The sequence below is a fragment of the Salmo trutta genome, chromosome 17 (assembly GCF_901001165.1).
Source record: "Salmo trutta chromosome 17, fSalTru1.1, whole genome shotgun sequence".
In the NCBI taxonomy this organism is placed as follows: Eukaryota; Metazoa; Chordata; class Actinopteri; order Salmoniformes; family Salmonidae; genus Salmo; species Salmo trutta.
Window position 1 is genome coordinate 43,685,576 of NC_042973.1, and position 12,492 is coordinate 43,698,067.

The 12,492-nt window shown below is 41.4% G+C and overlaps 1 protein-coding gene across 2 annotated transcripts in view; it reads left to right on the forward strand.

Annotated features, from left to right (window-relative positions):
• Positions 1–1,006: 1,006 nt before the first annotated feature.
• The window catches only part of LOC115152245 (engulfment and cell motility protein 3), a 33,472-nt gene continuing 21,986 nt past the window's right edge, over positions 1,007–12,492 (forward strand). The window contains exons 1-3 of one of the 2 annotated variants that reach the window (XM_029696910.1): positions 1,007–1,029; positions 1,205–1,276; positions 3,892–4,003. In XM_029696910.1, the coding sequence (XP_029552770.1) occupies positions 3,926–4,003 (78 nt within the window). In that variant the 5' untranslated portion in view covers positions 1,007–1,029; positions 1,205–1,276; positions 3,892–3,925. The other variant, XM_029696909.1, reaches the window with a different exon arrangement.

The following is a 12,492-nucleotide window of genomic DNA, read 5'->3' on the forward strand; positions in this document are numbered from 1 at the left end:
ATGTTAGGCCCTAATCTATCGATTTCACATGACTGTGCAGGGGTGCAGCCATGGGTTGGCCTGGGGGGGCATAGGCCCACCCACTGGGGAGCCAGGCCCAGCCAATCAGAATTAGTTTTCCCCCACAAAATGGCTTTATTACAGACTGAGATACTCTTCAGTTTCATCAGCTGTCCAGGGGGCTGGTCTCAGACTCCTGCAGGTGAAGAAGCTGGATGTGGAGGTCCTGGACTGGCATGGTTACACGTGGTCTGCGGTTGTGAGACCAGTTGGACGTACTGCCAAATTCTCTAAAAGGACGTTGGAGGTGGCCTATGGTAGAGAAATTAACATTCAATTCTCTGGCAACATCTCTGGTGGACATTCTTGCAGTCAGCATGCCAATTGTACACTCCCTCAAAACATAAGACATCTGTGGCATTGTGTTGTGGGACAAAACTGCACTTTTTATTGTCCCAGACACAAGGCGCACCTGTGTAATGATTATGCTGTTTAATCAGCTTCTTGAAATGCCACACCTGTCAGGTGGATGGATTATCTCGGCAAATGAGAAATGCTCACTAACAGGGATGTAAACAAATGTATGCACAACATTTGAGTGAAATAATCTTTTTTTTGTGTATGGAACATTTCTGGGCTCTTTCATTTCAGCTCATGAAACATGGGACCAACACTTTACATGTTGCGTTTATATTTTTTGTTCAGTATAAAACACAAGATAATATAATCTAACAGGCAATATTTATCAGAAACCAGATTAATATAATTTATGAATTAGTAGCCTATATAATTGAAATGGCATATACAGTATCTTTGAATCTGGACAGCTATCTCACATCAGTCCAATAAAAATTAATTGCATTTTGGAAAGATTCAATGTGGAGAAAAAAATCGCACCATATTTTAATTGAACCTGCCCGTAGTCATTTTTTGAGCGCTCTATAGCCTTTTCAAAGAATTTTCCCTTACATGCACATCCGTTTACAGTAAACCCACTATGTCGGAAAAGTTGGGGCTGGTCGATCTATGGTCAGTACACGCTGCTTCCTACAGGGGGGCGGGTGTGACTCGACTCAACCCGGAACTTTAAATTATCAATTACTTTTTTGAAATTTGTTAAGACATTTCTCCGCCTAGGGGAGCCTTCTCCAAGATTGCTCAAATTCAAAATATAATTCTCACGGATTATTGTCGTCCTTTCTAGGGAGGGATTGCAAATGCTTCCATTCTCGAACTCTGGGCTTTCGCGAGGACACTAACTTCTATTTTCAAAAAGGTAAGAACTAAATAAATGTTCAACTCAAATAGAGATTTTCTTTTGATTGTTCTCTAAACTTTGCGAACGATAAGGAACAAATATGTTTAGTATTCCTGGTACGAATGGCTCCGGGGGCCCAGTGCAGCGTTATCCGTGTCTACAGCGAGCTAGAATAAACGGGTTGACATTATCAATATAACGCTAATCAGTCACCCTAACTTTAATGGGGGATCCTAGGAAATCGAATCAATCTACATAATGAGTAGTTTAATTCATGGTGGGTATTTTGGAAGTAGTTTTCATTGTATGCCAGCATCTGCTGTGAAATGGCTAATGCAGAGAAATAAGTTAACATTCCATCTTTGTGAAGAGTTTGGTAACATGCAATACTCATCGATTTAAAATGTATGTTGAACCAATGAGTATTTTATGTTACCCAACACTTCACAAAGATGGAATGTTAACTCATTTCTCTGCATTAGCTATTTCACAGCAGATGCTGGCATACACTGAAAATTACTTCCAAAATACCCACCAATTAATGAAACTATTCATTAGGTAGATTGATTCGATTTCCTAGGATCCCTCATAAAGCCCTCTGCCTGTCCTATTAGGGTGGGGAGGACGGGGCCTTTTTAGCTTCTTGGAATTCCAACCCTGACAGACCTCCACCTACAACTGCCACCACACACACACACACACTTTGAAGTCGGGTTGTCATCAGCACCACCATTTGAGAATTAAATTTTTTATTTAACCTTTATTTAACTAGGCAAGTCAGTTGAGAACAAATTCTTATTTACAATGACGGCCTACCCCGGCCAAACCCAGACAACGCTGGGCCAATTGTGCGCCGCCCTATGGGACTCCCAATCACGTCCGGATGTGATACAGCCTGGATTCAAACCAGGGACTGTAGTGACACCTCTAGCATGCAGTGCCTTAGAGAGATGCAGTGCCTTAGACCGCTGTGTGACTCATTCAATATACATTTGAAATGAGTCACGCCAGGAAAGGACTGGCTCTTGATCCATGGATCAATTTTCACTCGTGTGTAGACAACTGCCATTTCCCCAGCACCCAGAATGTAAAGTCTCAGGCAGTAATAGCCCTTCTTAACTGGTGGTGCCGATGTCAACAGACTTCAAAGTGTGTGTGTGGTGGCAGTTGTAGGTGGAGGTCTGTCAGATTTGGAATTCCAAGAAGCTAAAGGCCCCGTCCTCCCCACCCTAATGGGACAGGCGGAGGGTCAAGGGGCATGACACACAGAGTTAGTTCTGCAGGCTGACAGAAGGGATACACGAAGGTACACATTAATGCATAGCCCTATATGGTCATGGGCATTGTTACGATGTGGTTCACTATAATAATCACTAACACCGTTACAGTGAACAGCAGTAATACATGACATGGCCAAAAGTATGTGGACACCTGCTCGTCGACATCTCATTCCTAAATCATGGGCATTAATATGGAGTTGGTCCCCCATTTGCTGCTGTAACAGGCTCCACTCTTCTGGGAAGGCTTTCCACTAGACGTTGGAACATTGCTATGGAGACTTGCTTCCATTCAGCCACAAGAGCATCAGTGAGGTCGGGCACTGATGTTGGGCGATTAGGCCTGGCTCACAGTCGGCGTTCTAATTTATCCCAAAGGTGTTCGATGAGGTTGAGGTCACACATTCTCTCTCTCTGTCTGTCTCTCTATCTCCTCTGTCTCTTGCAGCAGCAGCAGTTTATTGGTCGCGTACACAGTTTAGCAACTTCAGCAGGTGTTATAGCGGGTGCGAAATGTTTGTTACAGCCACTTAGTCTCAAACCCAATGCATGCTGGGACAGGCAAGGGAGAGAGCCTTGGAAACCCAAACACCTCCTTCCTGCCAGCCTGTCATGTAGCCTACACCAGGGTTTCCCAACCTCGGTCCTGCCCCCCCCCCCCCCCCCGCATGGGTGCACGGTTTGTTTTTTGCCCTAGCACTACATAGCAGACTCAAATAACCTTTGGGGGGGGCAGGACCGAGTTTGGGAAACACTGGCCTACACTACCAACACCTCACAATATCCTTGTATGGATAGGCTACTAGGCTACTGCATAGGAATTTTATGGGTCAGGAGATCATTGTCTCTCACAAGGCTTCAAGAGTATTAGTATATGAAGTGAGTGAAAAGTTTCAGGTTAGTTTCCATCGAAGCCAAAACACTGGTGGTGATCATTGTAAGTAGGTTATTTCCATTGCTCGCAGATGGGACACACACACATACACACACACACACAGATTTTCCTTTTCATCAGGTGAAGCATGTTCAAAATTGTTTAACAAACTTTAGTGTTTCCATATGTGCTGGAGAGAGCATGAAAGAGTTTGCCTGTCTCCTCTCCTCTGGGACTCCTCTGGATGCATGTCTGTCTGTCTGGCCTTCAATTGTGTGTAGTCCTATACACAGAAAGGGCCATGTTCTCTGTACACACTGAAGAAAATATAGACATAGTACTTGTAAAAGAGGAAGATAAAGTTTCATTTGGAAAATTGAAGCTCTCATGACTCGAGGACAAGGCTGATCAGGTCAGAAACCTACAGAAACCCTATTTTACTGTGTGAACTATTTGAAAAATAAAAGGTTATTATGTCTCAGAAACTTAGGAGGACACCTATAAACACACTTCAAGATGCCGCAACAGAAGGATATCGTGAAGATTGCCATCCAGATGCCAGGGGCATACCCTCAGCTCATTCAACTGGACCAGGTAAGCAGTAGCACACAGGAGAGGAGCCCGAGTCCGAGTTGAAAAGTAAAACTATCAAATCTTGAGTGGAAAGTTACAGTCGAACTCAGCACTGCAGCCTGTGGGTTGTATTAGAGCTGTGGTTTATGTAGCAAGACAGAGATGGGCGGGCTAATAATGTGGTTTATGAAGGGTTGGTGCACCTCAGCATCGATGCAGTGTGTTCAGTGTTGTGAAGCAGCTGCTGCCGTAGAAAACTGCCACCCTGTCAATAGAGAAGTTATCATAGTAAAGTAGGGTGCTAATGTAATGGTTGTTTATGATGTCAAACTGTTAATAGACCAAGGCTTTAGTTGACTAAAAGGTGTTAGCTAGATAGAGTGCCTGTGAAGTTGATGTCATGCAGTATGTTGTCAGAGCTCTGGTAAGATCATAACACGCTCTGTAAAGAAAACATGGATGTTTTGGCACAAAGTATTTTCGAATGTTGAATGTTAATTTGAGCCAGTTTGCTTACAGCAGGAAAATAATCCTGCAGCAACAGGAAATGTTCATTATTATGTGGATAATAATTCATGAATATTTTTGTAGGGGTCGATACATTTTTCTGTTAGAGCAAATCAAGTCTGAAATTTTAAAGTAACTCAAAGTACACTACACGTTTGCAATTATCAGCAATAAATATTACTGAGCGATTAGTGCTGTTTTCAATTTAGTGTTTTTTTTTTTTTAACATGCACTATTCATTATTTGTTTTTTTATTAAGATCCCCATTAGCTGTTGCGAAAGCAGCAGCTACTCTTCCTGAGGTCCACACAAAACATGAAACATTACCATAATAAAGAACATTTAATAGACAAGAAGAGCTCAAGGACAGAACTACAAGCATTTAAAAATGTCACACACAGCCTACATATCAATACATGCACACAAAATATCTAGGTCGAATAGGGGAGAGATGTGCTGTGAGGTGTTGCTCTGAGGTGTTGCTCTGTCTTTTTTCTGAAACCAGCTTTGCTGTTCATTTGAGCAATATGAGATGGAAGGGAGTTCCATAATAATGGCTCTATATAATACTATATGCTTTCTTGAAATTGTTCTGGATTTGGGGACTGTGAATAGACCCCTGGTGGCATGTCTGGTGGGGTAAATGTGTGTCAGAGCTGTGTGTAAGTTGACTATGCAAACAATTTGGAATTTTCAACACATTAATGTTATAAAAAGAAGACGTGATGCAGTCAGTCTCTCCTCAACTCTTAGCTAAGAGAGACTGGCATGCATAGTATTTATATCAGCCCTCTGATTTCAATGAAGAGCAAGACGTGCTGCTCTGTTCTGGGCCAGATGCCGGCTCTTTCTTTGAAGCACTTGACCACATGACTGGACAATAATCAAGATAAGAAAAACTACAGCCTGCAGGACTTGCTTTTTGGAGTGTGGTGTCAAAAAGGCAGAGCATTTCTTTTAGGGCTGTCCCCGACGGGAAAAAACCTTGGTAAACCGAGAGTCATCTGTTCTTTCGACCAATCGATTGGTCAAAATGTTTAAACGTGTATTTTTCCATATAGACACATCCTATGTATTTTAATCAAATCAACTACAGTTGAAGTCAGAAGATTACATACACCTTAACCAAATACATTTAAACTCAGTTTTTCACAATTCCTGACATTTAATCCCAGTAAAAATCTTTTGTCTTAGGTCAGTTAGGATCACCACTTTATTTTAATAATGTGAAATGTCAGAATAATTGTAGAGAGAATGATATATTTCAACTTTTATTTCTTTCATCACATTCCCAGTGGCTCAGAAGTTTACATACACTCAACTAGTATTTGGTAGCATTGCCTTTAAATTGTTTAACTTGGGTCAAACGTTTCGGGTAGCCTTCCTCAAGCTTCCCACAATATGTTGGATGAATTTTGGCCCATTCCTCCTGACAGAGCTGGTGTAACTGAGTCAGGTTTGTAGGCCTCCTTGCTCGCACACGCTTTTTCAGTTCTGCCCACAAATTTTCTATAGGATTGAGGTCATGGCTTTGTGATGGCCACTCCAATACCTTGACTTTGTTGTCCTTAAGCCATTTTGCCATAATTTTGGAAGTATGCTTGAGGTCATTGTCCATTTGGAAGACCCATTTGCGACCAAGCTTTAACTTCCTGACTGATGTCTTGAGATGTTGCTTCAATAATTCCACATAATATTAATTCCTCATGATGCCATCTATTTTGTGAAGTGCACCAGTCCCTCCTGCAGCAAAGGACCCCCACAACATGATGCTGCCACCTCCATGCTTCACGGTTGGGATGATGTTCTTCGACTTGCAAGTCTCCCCCTTTTTTCCTCCAAACATAACGATGGTCATTATGGCCAAAAAGTTATATATTTGTTTCATCAGACCAGAGGACATTTCTCCAAAAAGTACGATCTTTGTCCCCATGTGCAGTTGCAAACCGTAGTCTGGCTTTTTTATGGCGGTTTTGGAGCAGTGGCTTCTTCCTTGCTGAGCGGCCTTTCAGTTTATGTCGATATAGAACTCGTTTTTCTGTGGATATAGATTTGCACTTTTCGCACCAAAGTACGTTAATCTCTAGGAGACAGAACGCGTCTCCTTCCTGAGTGGTATGACGGCTGCGTGGTCCCATGGCATTTAGACTTGCGTAAAATTGTTTGTACAGATGAACGTGGTACCTTCAGGCATTTGGAAAGGATGTGGAGGTCTACAATTTTTTTCTGAGGTCTTGGCTGATTTCTTTTGATTTTCCCATGATGTCAAGCAAAGAGGCACTGAGTTTGAAGGTAGGCCTTGAAATACATCCACAGGTACACCTCCAATCGACTCAAATTATGTCAATCAGAAGCTTCTAAAGCCATGACATCATTTTCTGGAATTTTCCAAGCTGTTTAAAGGCACCGTCAACTTAGTGTATGTAAACTTCTGACCCACTGGAATTGTGATACAGTGAGTTATAAGTGAAATAATCTGTCTGTAAACAGCGACCACCACACAGCGACCACCACAGTGCATCAAGTGTTTATCGCGCTGTTCGTGTTGCTGAAGCTGCAACATAATTACAGCCATTTCTGACTGAAAAGTTCTGTTACTGAAATCCCTAATTTGTTTAGGAAAAACATTCCCTATTCCCTCAAACCTTGCTTTCTTTACGTGACACATGTATGCATCGCATGCACGTGACCAATTGGGCCTGACTTATAGCATATCATAATCACATCAATAAATTGGTTATAACAAACTCCGAACACATGGCTGCAAAATGGATGCAGAGGACGTGACAAATAAACTTGAAACGGGGGAATGTTTACTGGTTGCTCAAGAGGTGAAGGGGAACTCAGACTTGTGGAATAAATTTGACTAGTTGTGGAAAATACTGTAGATCAAGTAAAAGAAGGTAAGGAGCTAACACTGCGTGCATATTATACCGTTAGATTACAATATAATTTTTCTGACCGTTTGAACGACGTAAACAACACTTAGAAGCGTACCAGTGAGTCTGTTGTGAAGGTTTTTTTTTTGTAAAGCCTTTTTTACAGCAAAGATTAAAAACGGTCGCATTCATTCGTGAACGCTTTATTTATTGTTTACGTACATTTTCCAAGATTCACTTTTATTTTATTTTAAAACTAGTATGCTTGATCACATTTGAAATCATGAATGACCCATATGCTGTGTGATGGCATGAACGAATGAATGATTGATTGATACAGTTATCATGACACAAGGCGAGACCCAGATTCAGACACAGGAGGCAGATGGTTGGAGTCTAAGATGTTTAATAATCCAAAAAGGAGTAGGCAAGAGAATGGTTGTGGACAGGCAAAAGGTCAAAACCAGTTCAGAGTCCAGGAGGTACAGAGTGGCAGACAGGCTCGAGGTCAAGACAGGCAGAGTGGTCAGGCAGGAGGGTACAGAGTCCAGTAACAGGCAAGGGTCAAAACCGGGAGGACTAGAAAAAATGCTGGTTGATTTGCAACATACAAGACAGACTGGCACAGAGAGACAGGAAACACAGGGATAAATACACTGGGGAAAACAAGCGACACCTGGAGGGGGTGGAGACAATAACAAGGACAGGTGAAACAGATCAGGGTGTGACAACAGTAGCCTATATATTGAAATATAGGCCTAAGTAAGTTACGGTATTAACACTAAACAGGATGCGCTCTTAGGCCTACAGCTTGATGGTGGTTATACAAGGCTACTATACAAAGACCACTAATGATAACGACATTACTTATTATTATAATGATGATCATAATAATAACAACAATAAGGAGATTCACAAAAAGGAGAGGTATTATTATAAAAATAATTTTTCGGACAGTTTGGAACAATGTAAACAACACTAAATCATTGTACGTTGATGATTCATGCTTTCTTTTGAATCCACAATTTGGATCTCTTCACAGCCTCATAGAGGATCTAGATACTTTTTCTAACGTCTCTGGATTACAACCAAATTTTGATAAGTGATAAGTGTACTATATTGGATCACTAAAAAATACTACTTTTATATTACCAGGTAGTTTACCAATAAAATGGTCTGACGGTGATGTGGACATACTCTGTATTCATATCCCGAAAGAAAGAAATGATCTCACTACAATACACTTTAATAGAAAGTTAGCAAAAATAGATCAAATCTTGCTACCGTGGAAAGGAAAATACCTGTCTACTTGCGGAAAATCACCCTAATGAATTATTTACTCATATCCCAATTTACCTATTTGCTTATGGTCTTGCCTACACCTACAGACCTGTTTTAAAAAAAATATATATATATATTATATGAACAAAAAATATTAAATTTTATTTGGAACGGCAAGCCAGACAAAATTAAACAGGCCTATTTATATAACGAGTATGAATTCAGAGGGCAGAAATTATATTCGAAGGTTCACTTTCCAACAGGACAACAACCTTAAGCACACAGCCAAATACAAGTGTGCAATGCTTGTAGCGTTATACCCAAGAAGACTTGAGGCTGTAATCGTTGCCAAAGGTGCTTCAACAAAGTACTTAGTAAAGGGTCTGCATACGTACTTCCCCCATAAACATTACTGTCTTGTCTATAGATGTTATCCTTGTATTGCTACTGCTGTATCATCAAAGGAATTATCTAAGTGAGTCTCAGAAATGGCTAATATATGAATGTTACCAAGTTATTGATTTCATTAACCTTATTTCTAAGGCTACAAATATTAATATGGGCTATTTTTCAGCCCTTTCCTGGGTACTTCTCAGAGATGGAAATAATATGGAAAAGTACAAACAAAGCAAGAGAAAAAAAAAAACATTAAGCAGTCCATAAACAGTTTGTGTGTGTTTTGCTGTGGGGTTGAAGCTACGAACCCATAGGCTTGGCTGTCATCCCTTCCAGGCTTTTGGTAGGGAGGGGGGACAATGTGCCTGTCATAGCGGATAAGTTATTTTCTCTTCTGTCGCACAGCTTCAGGATAGTCCTCGTTGTGGAAGATGTACGTTCCTCTCAATTTCTTGGCTCTTTCCAGAACAGCTACCTTGTCCTTGAACCTCAGGAACTTGACCACTAGGGCCTGTCACCTGGGCAGGTGGAGGGTTTCCCAATCCTGTTGGCGCACGACACCTCAATCTGCCTGTGGTTCATCTTACATTTCTTAGAGATCATTTCCTTCACTTTATCCTCAGACTCCGTCCAGGTCTCGTGGAGATTTTGCAATTCTGTCCATAATAATGTAGTTCCACCTTGATTTTCCCTCGAGATAATCCGATTTCTCAGTCATTGTTATCATGGGTTGAACGCTGTAACAACACTGAATAAAACAATGAATAAAAGTTCCATGATGGTTTTGACTGCCCATTACTGCTTATCACTTATTAACCATCATTTACTTTAATAAAATATTTGTTTTATTTGATGACTTTATTTAATTCCAAGTTACCATCTTATCTCTATAGAACTGCTGCCTATTCTGTCTGACAATATCACTATTTTATTAGTTCTTCAAAGTAGATAAGGCATACTTTTATGACTGCTTAGATCATGTATTTTCAGGCTTGTGAAGCACCTGCTTTTGATCCCTCGGTCTCCTCCTCACAGACAGGACAAGTTTAACGTGGGCCCGCAGTGGATTATGGTCATTGTAGTTAATTACCACCTCTGTGCTAAACTATGTAGAATATTGGCCTGTTTGAAAACTACAACTCCCAACTACATCGCACAGTTCAGCCTTGATCTGATTTATCTCTACAGAAACTGCACATCGAGTTCACAGAAGAAAAAAAAAGAATTAAATAATGTTTGCACCATGTTTTGTGCTGCTGTTGTGTTGCTACCATGCTCTGTTGTCATTTGTTGGTGCTTTGCGATGTTGTTGTCTTTAGGTCTCTCTTTATGTAGTGTTGTGTTGTCTCTTGTCGTGATGTGTGTTTTGTCCTATATTTTTTTAAATATATTTTTTAATCCCAGCCCCTCTCCCCGCAGGAGGCCTTTTGGCTTTTGGTAGGCCGTCATTATAAATAAGAATTCGTTCTTAACTGACTTCCCTAGTTAAATAAATAAATACAATTTAATTTAACCGAAATGTCGGTTAATTGCTCAGCACTAGCAATAAAAGATTGATCGGACTTGAGCTGCACGATGAGTGCCATGGCGATGCAGCCCAGGAACATCTCCAGGATGCCAACCTTACTCCAGTTACCCTTCTCGGTCGAGTGGATCTATAACTGTCCCTCTACAACCTCATTGAAGTTAAAAACGTGTCGCAGCCGGCCGCTACCGGGCCGGGATGTCCTTGTCCCATCGCGCTCTGTGGCGGGCCCGGGCGCATGCACGCTGACACGGTCACCAGGTGTACGGTGTTTCCTCCGACACATTGGTGTGGCTGGCTTAAGCGTGCAGTGTGTCAAGGAGCAGTGCAGCTTGGCGGGGTTGTGTTTCGGAGGACACATGGCACTCGACCTTTGCCTCTACCGAGTCCGTATGGGAGTTGCAGCGATGGGACAAGACTGTAACTACCAATTCGATACCACAAATTGGGAAGAAAAGTGCCAAAATAAGTGGTCACCCTTTGCCTTGATCACAGCTTTGCACATTCTTGGTGTTCTCTCAACCAGCTTCATGAGAAATACTTTTCCAACAGTCTTGAAGGAGTTTCCACATATGCTGAGCACTTGTTGGCTGCTTTTCCTTCACTCTCCGATCCATCTCATCCCAAACCATTTCAATTGGGTTGCGGTTGGGTGATTGTGGAGGCCAGGTCATCTGATGCACCACTCCATCACTCTCCTTCTTGGTCAAATAGCCCTTACACAGCCTGGGGGTGTGTTTTGATAGTCCCACTAAGCGCAAACCAGATGGGATGGCGTATCGCTGTAGAATGCTGTGATAGCCATGCTGGTTAAGTGTGTCTTGATTGTTAATAAGTCACGACAGCGTCACCAGCAAAGCACTCCCACACCATCACACCTCCATGCTTTACGGTGGGAACCACACATGCGGAGATCATCCATTCACTTACTCTGTGTCTCACAAAGACACAGCGGTTGGAACCAATAATCTCAAATTTGGACTCAGACCAAAGTACAGAATTCCACCGGTCTTATGTCCATTGCTCGTGTTTCTTGGCCCAAGCAAGTCTCTTCTTATTATTGGTGTCCTTTAGTAGTGGTTTCTTTGCAGCAATTCAACCATGAAGGCCAGATTCACGCAGTCTCCTCTGAACAGTTGATGCTGAGATGTGTCTGTTACTTGAACTGGGTCTACCTTTCCTGTGGCGGTCCTCATGAGAGTCAGTTTCATCATAGCGCTTGATGGTTTTTGCAACTGCACTTGAAGAAATTCTCAAAGTTCTTAAAATTTTCCACATTGACTAACCTTCATGTCTTAAAGTAACGATGGACTGTCATTTCTCTTTGCTTATTTGAGCTGTTCTTGCCATAATATGGACTTGGTCTTTTACCAAATAGTGCTATCTTCTGTATACCACACCGACCTTGTCACAACACAACTGATTGGCACAAAGGCATTAAGAAAGAAACAAATTCCACAAATTAACCTTGAACAAGGCACACCTATTAATTGAAATGCATTCCAGGTGACAACCTCATGGTTGAGAGAATGCGAAGTGTGCAAAGCTGTCATCAAGGCAACTTTGAAGAATCTCAAATATTAAGTAGTTTGATTTGTTTAACAGTTTTTTTGGGTTACTAAATGATTCCATATGTGTTATTTCATAATTTTGAGGTCTTCACTATTATTCTACAATGTAGAAAATAGTACAAATAAAGGAAAAGCCTTGAATGAGTAGGTGTGTCCAAACTTTTGACTGGTACTGTACTTAACACTTGATAGTAAGATGTTTAGTACTTCAACAGTACCACAGAATGTTCTTGGAGTTAGAGAGTGACCCTTAAAACGTTGTAATGTCCAGGATTTGTGAACAGGCTGGTTCTGTAGACATTTCATGGGAGAAAATAACTAACCGCAAGCCCCTCAAAATCACTCCTATTG